The sequence below is a fragment of the Calypte anna genome, chromosome 11 (assembly GCF_003957555.1).
Source record: "Calypte anna isolate BGI_N300 chromosome 11, bCalAnn1_v1.p, whole genome shotgun sequence".
Taxonomy (NCBI): Eukaryota; Metazoa; Chordata; class Aves; order Apodiformes; family Trochilidae; genus Calypte; species Calypte anna.
In genome coordinates, this window is record NC_044257.1 from 15,867,380 (window position 1) to 15,877,059 (window position 9,680).

Here is a 9,680-nt window from a genome sequence, read left to right on the forward strand (position 1 = left end):
GGAATGAAGCAATAGAAATATTTCTTGTTGAAAGGCAGGATACAGAGAACTGCCATGATTTTAGACAAGACCACACTGACATTTTTCAATGGGCCCAGAGCACTGACTGACCAGAGGGCACGAAGCTTCTGTCCCAACCTTGCTTCAGACAGCTTCAGTGCATGCTAAACACAAAAAGTCAGTGCAATCAACTATTTGGGGACATCTGTAGTCAGCACAAACCAGAATCACTTCTTATTTCAGATTGTATTAAGCATAATTTTTTACATTAAATTAGTTAAACCACAATCATTAACCACAAAACCCCGCCCCAACAGTTTTTATTCAGCTTTCAAATATGTTTCTGAAGCCGTTATTATGCTTTTATGACAAGACATAGATAATTATAAGATTGCATCTTTTTCTTTTTTTTTTTGCTGAGAGACAAGATTAGCAAACTTCTTTTGGAAGCCAGAAACTAAGACTTGCAATCTGCTCAAATGTCAAACTGTAAACATTTCCCAATATTTGGTTTCATCTATAAAAAAAGAGTTCTACTACAAACCCATCTATTTTTAAATAGGCTTCATAAAAAATAAAATTCAATAAAATGGATTTTCTCCTTATTCTTTTCTCATCCTATTTTTAGCATAGTAAAAAAAAAAACAACCAAACAACATGTTTTAAGCAAAGGTTTTAATTTTCATAATTAAAAGACAGTAAAAGCTGAACTGCCTTACTGGATTGGACAGAGCTTGTCTTTACTCCAAATACTTTTTCAGATGTTATCATAAATTGTAAATAATGTTGCTCTCAATTGCATGTGACACTCAATCTAGTTATGCACAGCATTTAAAAAGGCTGATGGGATTAGTGCCCCACATATTGAAAGCTGCTGAGAGAGGAAAGGATGTATGACATCCATTATATACACATCCACTCTGAAAAATGTCATGTGGATGGTAGAAATTTCAATGAAGAAAGACACAGATTTACACATCTATCCTTTGCATTAAAAATAAAAATTACACAGCAAAAACTTCAAACAGTCTCCAGCCTGTGGTACTATATTTGGTAGATAACATCTCTATTAGCTCCACTTATGCAGCTGACATTAATCCTGAGGTTTTAAGAACTTTTTCTTAGCTTTCTTGATAGGTCTTGTGTTACTATTCCCGTCCTCATCTTCATCCTGGAGTACACGCTGGTCTCTCTTTCTCAAGAATTTCTTCCCTATTGTTCCCACTAATGTTTCATATCTGTAAAGATAATGAAAGAATTTGCAGCTTTTACTAAAAGCAGAGAAAACTTCAATGGAGCAAATCATAAATCCAACCAACAATTTAAGTGGCTTAAAAAAGCTTGTTAATAGGGACAGAAGTATTAACGTGATCATTTGTTACACTGTTATTCATTCTGATAGTCTGGGTTTGTTAGCAGCCTGGGACAAAGGGGAAATTAGCATGGAATGTCTGGATTTAGAAGGGCAGAAACCCCCTGCAGGTTATTTTCTCCCCAAACTGATGAAGATTCCAATAAATACACACCAGCATTCCTGGAAATTCATTTCTGTAAAGTACCAAAGTCTGGTGGGGTTTTTTGTTTGTTATATTTTATGTACTTGCTTTTTGGGTTCATCTTCCCACACATAATGCAGCAACATATCATATTCCTAGCCAATATTGATTATATAGTAAAATATATCTTACCTTCTGGCCATTTCTTCATCTGACACATCAGCTTCCATTTTGTTATCCTCTTCAATCTCTTCTTCCTTGTATTTAGAGTTCATTTGGATCATTAACTTCTGAAAATGAAGTAAGAAACAGCTTAAACATGTAACTCTGGCACAATGGCAGCTATGCTGAATTTCACTGGTAGGAGAAATGTGTAAAAGGTAAGAATTAAGATGAATAATTAGCTGCTGTTCCCTGATCAGGCTAGAGCACAGTGTTAAGAAAGCTTATGAAGAAAAGGCAACGTGCCTGCCTGTTGCTAAACTGAGCTTAAGAGTTTGCTTTTGGGAAAAGAGGCAAGAGAGAGGTGTTCTCAGTGAATTTTACTATTCACACATCCTCAAGGGCATGCCAGACATCTTCAGGAGACCAGAGAATTTGATCATAATTAATTTTTCAGTGTGATGTTAGCACACAGTCCTTGAAATGGTTTTGTGAAAATTGAAAAATATCTGCAAGGATCTACAATAACCTACTTGTAAAACCCATGAAGCAATAATATGCTAAGTCAGAGTGAGAACAAGTTCAAAATAACTACAAGAATCCTCCAGTAATCACCTTGCTAAGCTTTTTGCATACTTTTTAGTCTTTGCACCTTCATCCTCCTGCTTCAGTTCAGTGCTAACATCTTATTACTATTTCAGTGCAGTTCTATCAGCATGAATCATGCAAGAAAGAAATTAAAGACTCTCTTGCCCAGAATTTTTACTTTGGAGCTTTAAGTCCTTACACAAGTAATTGGTGAACAAATAGAGTTGAACATTTGCAGGACTGGACTCCAAATTAAATGGCAGGAGGAAAATTAAGCTTTTGTTTTGGGGAACAGCATGTGGGACAGTTTCCTCACTTCAGGGAGGGAAGATGTGCAGGAATCATGCAATTACCAACCATCAACACAAGGAGATAAAAAGCTTCTATTTACCACATGCTGCATTGATCAACATTTTGGTTCAAATCACAGATTTCCTGTACATAGGAGGATTTATGGTGCTGCAAAAGATCATGTAGTGTGATCACCTTAATCCCCAACCCCAAGGGCTTCTTCCTAACCCAAGACTGCCTCAGAACAGAACATTTCAACAGTACCTCAACTTCTGGATTGAATCCTTTGAAGGACATTCTGCCATAAAGTAGATCCTCACAGGGCATGAAGCTCCTCTCTTCTATTATAAAGCTCCTGCATGAAACCCCAAACCCAGCACTTGTCAAATGATGTGCTTTAAGACAACGGAATTAAACAAATGCAAAAGGCATTTGCTGTCTTCCCCACACACAAACAAACACCACCACACTTTCTGAAGCTTAATTGCTCTGATAAATCTTTCAATACAAGGAGCTTGGAGTGCAAAGGAATACTTCTTAACAGCAAAGCTGTGCCACTTCCACAAGCAAAATTAACTCTCCTGACAAAAAGCACTCTTTGCTGGGATGATTCCACCTACATTAATGCTTTGTCAGAATAAAAATACCACATAAATATCACTCTCCAGGTGGCATTACTACACCAGCAAAAGCTTCTAATTAATTTTTCATTCTGATGTTAGACCTGGCATTAGTTGAGTCTGTCAGGATATAAAACACTGTGTAATCCTCTGTTCAGCAGAGAAAGATTTCCCCTTTCTTCCTCCTTTTTTTCCTCTTTTAATGAGCATGGAGCGAGAAAAGAAACATGACCCTGAGGCATTCATAATACACGTGTGAGATAAAAGTACTTCCATGAATTGTTCCATCCTTCTTTTCCTCACACACATATGCAACTCTTCCCTCATCCTCTTCATCTCCCATGTAAAGCAAACGTTCCCACGCACAGGAAGTTGGGCTGAAGAGATGAAACTCATTCTCCCACCTCAAGGCAGGATCAGTTAAACATCTACCATGAACAGCAAAGGTCCATCCAACCTGTCCTCAAAGGACTTCCAGGGACGAAGAATCCAGTGTTTCCTTAGGCAACCTGTTCCAGTGCTTCAATAGCCTCATTGTTACAAAAATTCTCATAATGTCCACCTTCAACCTTCCTTGCTGAAGCTCAAATACCTTTTTCTCCTATCTGCCAACAGCAGTTTATCAATGACCTTATTCAACTACAGTTAATTCCCTGGATCCCATCTTTTCAAAAATTATGTATGTTCTCCCTCAATGGAATTTCTGTCCCCTTTAGAAAGGACAAAAATCAGAGAATTTTAAAAGAAGTTCTGCTTTTTAAAGCAATTTCTAAATAGCAGGAATGGACATCTTCCTTGTTAGCTAACCCTTTATTTTTGCCATTATCTCTCTTATTTCAGAAACAAGATTAGAAGCTGGACTCAACAAGACAGAACTGTCCTGAATGGTCCTAACCATGTGACAGGAGCTGACTTTACTAACACAAGGTTTCAAACTGGTTTTTTTTTTTTTCAAATGAAGGGAAAAAGCAGCAGTGAATGAACTGGGTCCTGCCTGAAAGAAACTAATTACATGCAGCTAGAGGAAATTCTGAGTGAAAGAAAACAACACACACAAGAAATGTAAGTAGGTCAAACTGCACAAGGCAACCTTGAGAATGTCTCCAAAAATAAATAATAAAAAAGCTGTAACGTCAGTCTGTCCCTATTTTTGCTTCTGCTAATTGCTTATTAATACTTCTTTTACAGGAAAAAAACATATAGTCTATTCCCACTCCCCCAAAATCCAGTGATGATAAGAAGTACAAAAGGTTACAAGCTTACTCTTTCTCCTTTAGATCTGGTAAATCAAGATACCAGTGTTCTTCACTTATTATCTTCTTTTCTTCCTCTTCTAGTTGTTTTTTAGTTTGTGAATCCAACCCCCTTTGCATGAACTAAAAAAAAACCACATAAACATACAGATTAATTTTTTTACATCACAACTATGTTCTGGCCATGCAGTACATGATGGACATGTAATTACATGAGGACAATTGTCCTTCAGATTGCATTTAACAGTTGATTAAAAAGCACATGCTTGTTGTGAGTTTCCTCTGGGTTTGGTTTCATGGAAAAAATAAACAACTGCTGATCACAGGTCTCAACTGGGAAGTCAGCAGTCAGCCACATTTGACCTTACAGAGAAAAAGGCCTTTCCTGGTTATTTTTGATGCATCTCAGTTGTCACAACTCCTTAACTTTGCTACAATTTCTGAAACACTGGAGAAGATCACAAATGTTGAAGTTCTGACTGAATACCAGGAGCCACCACCACCCACCCAGACAGCATTGGAGCTCAGAGCTAGAGGAAAGCCATGCCAGCTTGGCCAGTGTTTGAAACAACCATACTTTCAAACATCCTCATTTCCTAGGTTCCATTTAATGAACTGTCTTTTGTAGCCCAGGAGGCTGGAACCTGCCTCTGGAAGTGGAAAGAAGTAACTGAGGCTATGAAGAGAATTCTCTTGTATCCAGCTGTGCTAGAAGATGTTACCAGCTCTGCTCATCCAAGCACTTCTGAAGTCACTGCAGTAGCAGTCTAGCAAGTTAGTTGAAACAAATCATTTAATTTAGGGTAATTTTGCCTAATACAAGGGCATTCCTGTAAATTGCTCCCCTGGTGATAACCTTTGGCAGAGGATGGGAACAGACAGATAAGCACAGTAACCTCTCTCACACTAGGGAGTAAGAGGACATCTGTGATGGCCTATGGAAAATTGCTGGGAGTGCAAAACTACAGACCTGATACATGTGAAGTATCCCTTTTTTTTTTTCCATTTGTCTCAAGTCAGGTGCCTGAACTGAGAGGCTATTTAAGTACCAACAGTGTCATCGAAACATTCTGGAAAAAAATGAACTCGTCACAACTTTATGGTAATAATCCTTTTATTCTCACATCTCTAGGAGCTGGGACCTCCCTTAAGGTCTCCAGTAAGTGTCTGAATAATTGTATCTATGAGAGGTGTGCATTATACCAATATAATGCCCAGGTGAAGGCAAGTCTACCAGTACAGTTTATACAAACTCTTTTGTAAAAAAATGCTTTGTGGTCATAAAAGCATACCTGGAGGTGCAATGCTTCAGAGGAACTTAATGTCAGCTAATTTGACCCTCTCATTTAATGCAGGATGACTTTTGTGTTTAGCTAAACTTGCAGGCTGACATAGAACATGCCACATCTGTCTCCTGAACACCAGTGGAGGCTTGGACATTGTTTAGGTCCCACCTAAAATGGACCTGGTTGGGGTTAAAGGCCAAGAAGGCATCAAAAGCACTTCCCTCCCACAAAAAAACCCCATCCTACATTACTAAGCTTAATTAAAATATATACCTAATACAGATGTGAAACATGCATACTATATTCATCCTCTCCCCTTTTCAATCTTTACAAAATGCCCAAGCAAACCAAACTAAACTCTGAAGTAAAAGCCAATTTAGTGCCTGCGTCTCATTTTCCATTTATATTTCTATTTGCATCCATTTGTAGAAGATCTTTAATGAAAGAAAAATTGACTTTTCTGAGTCAATCCAAAATATGTCAAAGCTTTCCAATTAAAATTACGGTATCTTCTTGAGGAAAATAAGGGAATCTATCATGTGGAAAACCATATTGCTCAAGGAAATTGGTTAGCCAGTCAGAAATCTCAACAGGAGAAATTCTGCTGCAAGCGCCCAATTAAATAATAATTTCACATTACATTTTAAAGATTATGTTCCTGAAGATTACTACAGGAATAACTGAGTAAAAAAAAATATGATTGCATTTCTCTAAAATATAAATACACCTAGATGAAATAAAAGTATACCTACTGTGGAAGACACAGAGTATGTAAGTCAGTAACTGAGTGGTTATTTAGATTATTTTCCCCAAGCAACAAGACCTGGATTAAATGGTGCAGGATGTAAACGTGTCTTTTGACATCACGTGTGGTCTGGAACTTGGCACACAGGACCTTCACAAAACTACCACTGACCACATGGCACCTTTGGGTGACATTTCCCTTGCCTGTTGAATCGTGGCAAAACATCAGTATTTGCAGAAGCAGCTGGTAGATTATGAATTAAAACATTTGTAAACAAGAAGACCTGCAGGAAAGTGCTAAATAGAAGATTTGTGTATGACCTTTCCAAAACCTATTCATCTCTTCAAGGCTGGGTTCTACTGCCCAGACTGGAAACCTGCAAATGTCATGGCACCACACTCACAGGCTGCTTCTCCACAGCCTTGCAGGACAGAGAATCTAAAAAACTGGCTTTTGAAATCTCCAGGGGATCGATAAACAGATCAAAAAACAGGAGCAAAAATTTCACTTTAAAAGAGAGTATTGCATAGAAATAATTTAAAAAAAATGGTGCTGCAATCCAGGTTCTGGGAGTCTTACCCTGTTGCACCCTGCTTGAAGTAAGCTCAACACCTACTCTGTTTGGAGAGCAAGGCAAGATGTGTTCTGTTCCCTCTGGGCATGAGTTTTAGTCTTTCATTAGGCAGCATCCGTTAATTGGGGTAAATATTCCACTGCACTGCATTACTTTACATGGCAGATTGAACTGAAGTCAGCTCAACTCCTTTCAGCCTGTGTCTAAAATACAGTCCCATGTAAGTATGTGGGGAAAAACATGGTTAAATAAAACATCACAAGCATCACAAAGGCCCCTTCGTATTCAGTTAGAAGAATTTAACAGAATATTAGCAGCTTTTTTAAAATTAATGGCAACTCAACTTCTACTGGTTGTTTTCCAGCAGTAAAGAAACATCAATCACAGGAGATTGTACTCTACTGAATTAGGTGTTGTAGTACACGAGGTGAAGCAGAACCCATTAGCCAGATACTAATTTCACATTGGGCTTGACGTGAGATTCACAACTCCAAGGGGAACAGGCACATCAGGACGTTACAAATATTTATATATTTATAAGCTTGGGAAGGTGATTAACGCTGCCATTCAGGTTGGGTGTTTTATCCACTATCAATGCAAGGAGACAAACTTCCCCCCCCCCAAAAAAAAAATAATTAAGAGCTCTCCCCACGTCAGGCAAGCAACACTAATAAAATTTTCACTTCAACACCTCTTGTGGAAGAAGTTTTACAGTTTTTATTCACCGTTAAGTCACGTTAAGAAACCAGGTGGCACAGGCTGATTCTCCAGTGGTGCCCCAAAGATGCCTCTTGCTATGGTGAAACTTGGGCTGCAACTTTGAGGCTGATTCCTGGATCAAACCCTCCATCACCCCACGATTCATCACCCCACGATTCACCACCCCACGATTCATCGACCCACGATCCATCACCCCACGATTCAGCACCCCCGGGATCCCCGGCAGCATCCTGAGGATTGATGGAACAGAAGGGAATCTCCGAACCCGCCTCTCCCAGGCGGGGTTGCAAAGGAGAAGCCCGGAAAGCTGTCATCCCGAAAGGGTTAAGCCATAAAATAGGGGTTAAAACATAAAATTCTTTTTTTTTTTAAAAAACGTGCGCTGTGGGAAGCAGGAGACACTCGTACCCAGGACAGACGCTGCGTGGGCAGGCGCAGACACTGAGAAACGCCCCAAACCATGGAAGGGGCTGCCGAGATGTCCTGGTTCAGCCCGGAGCCCCTCAAGCTGCTCACAGAATGTCTCAGCCCCTCATTCCCCATCCTTTCCCCGCCTCCATCCTCCCTCCCGCCGCGGCCTCAGCGCTCCCGGAGCCCCCGCACCCGGGCCAGGCCCGCCCGCCCCTCATCCCACCGCGGGCCGGGCCTCGGGGTCCCAGCACCCCTCCCCTCCATCCCTGCCACCTTCCCCCGCTTCACCTTCATGCGCAGGAGGTTCTTGGACAGCTTCGTTTTCACCTCCCCGGCCATGGCGGCAACGCTGCCCGCAGGCCGCACTGGATCCCCGCGCTCGCGTAGCGCCGCAGCCGGACAGGCCGGAGGAGGAGCGGGAGGAGGAGGAGGAGGCGGTGCAGCTCCACCCTCCGCGTCCGGGGCGCGGCTGTGGGGACAGGAGGGGGCCCGCCCTGTCCGAAAACAACGTTTAAAAACCCCAACTTTCCACTACAGAGTGAGCAGGATGGGGTGTGTGAGCAAAAGGTGAATTTAACTCGGTGTGAAATGGTAAATTAGCAAGGGAACCTGAGATTTCTTCTCAATGCATTCTGCTTATGGTTTCATCCATAATTTTCTGATCGTCCAAAGAAAGAAACAGTATAAAAGCTATCTCATGCTGGCATTTGGAGACTGCTTGACTTGTTGAGCTTTCATTTTTTAAAATCAGTACTGATTTCTGCTTGCAGAAAGAAAGAAAAAAAAAAAAAAAAGACCAAGCTATAAAGTGGTCAAATGTGATTAAAACTGGGAAGCACATAAATTCAAAGATATTATAAAAAACTTCAAAGCTTTGTTAGTCCTGAATCATGATCTCTGGATTCAATCTTGCCTGTGCTGTCTTTGGGCTGCCAGGCTGCGTCCTGGTAGCTGAGGAGGAAAATTCAGATAGGAAATTGCCATCTGACTCCCAGTCACAAGCAGGCACCACAATTCCTGTATATTTCCCCATAAATCAGGTTTCTGATGCCTGTTTTGACATCTGGCACATAAACTGGGCGATAAAGCAATAAGAGTGAGGGTTCAGTGTTCAAGACTTTAATGAACTGGTGTGCTCCAAAAGACAATCCAGGGGGAAAAGTTTATGGATATGCAAGGTATAGGTCAAAGCTTGAAGAACTCTGTGAAGATTTACACTCTTAGAGAGCCCACAAAAACCCGACCACATATAATGAAGAGCAAAACCTGATTGCAGTGGGGAGGAAGAGGAAGAATTATCCACATTCGGGCATCCTTATTACACAGTTAAGCTCAGTGAGTTAAAATGTCCTCAAATGTGAATAAAACACAGAGCTGCAAAGTGCTCTGAGGCAAAGTCATAATGCTGCATGGAAATATTTGTTTTTCCTATAGGCAAGGCTCCTTCATTTCCAGGCTCTGTAAATGAGTTGAAGCTGCTCTGAAATTCAAAGCCCCAAAAAAAGTCTCTTCGTGAGTGTGAGAGCTATCCTGC

General features: G+C 40.6%; 1 protein-coding gene across 3 annotated transcripts; it reads right to left on the reverse strand.

The window, feature by feature from the left end:
• Window positions 1-271: 271 nt before the first annotated feature.
• On the reverse strand, window positions 272-8,565 carry MPHOSPH6 (M-phase phosphoprotein 6). 3 transcript variants are annotated; one of them, XM_030457747.1, is made up of 6 exons: window positions 8,435-8,512; window positions 7,930-8,059; window positions 4,421-4,533; window positions 2,802-2,892; window positions 1,689-1,786; window positions 272-1,238 (listed from the first exon to the last, which is right to left on the reverse strand). In XM_030457747.1, exons 2-6 carry the CDS (start codon window positions 8,047-8,049, stop codon window positions 1,094-1,096), a joined length of 567 nt encoding a protein of 188 aa, XP_030313607.1. In that variant the 5' UTR covers window positions 8,050-8,059; window positions 8,435-8,512; the 3' UTR covers window positions 272-1,093. The 3 variants fall into 3 exon arrangements, with proteins under 3 accessions (XP_030313607.1, XP_008489875.1, XP_030313608.1); XM_008491653.2 differs by lacking the exon at window positions 7,930-8,059 and having other exon boundaries at window positions 8,435-8,565; XM_030457748.1 differs by lacking the exons at window positions 7,930-8,059; window positions 8,435-8,512 and adding an exon at window positions 7,058-7,227.
• Window positions 8,566-9,680: the final 1,115 nt, after the last annotated feature.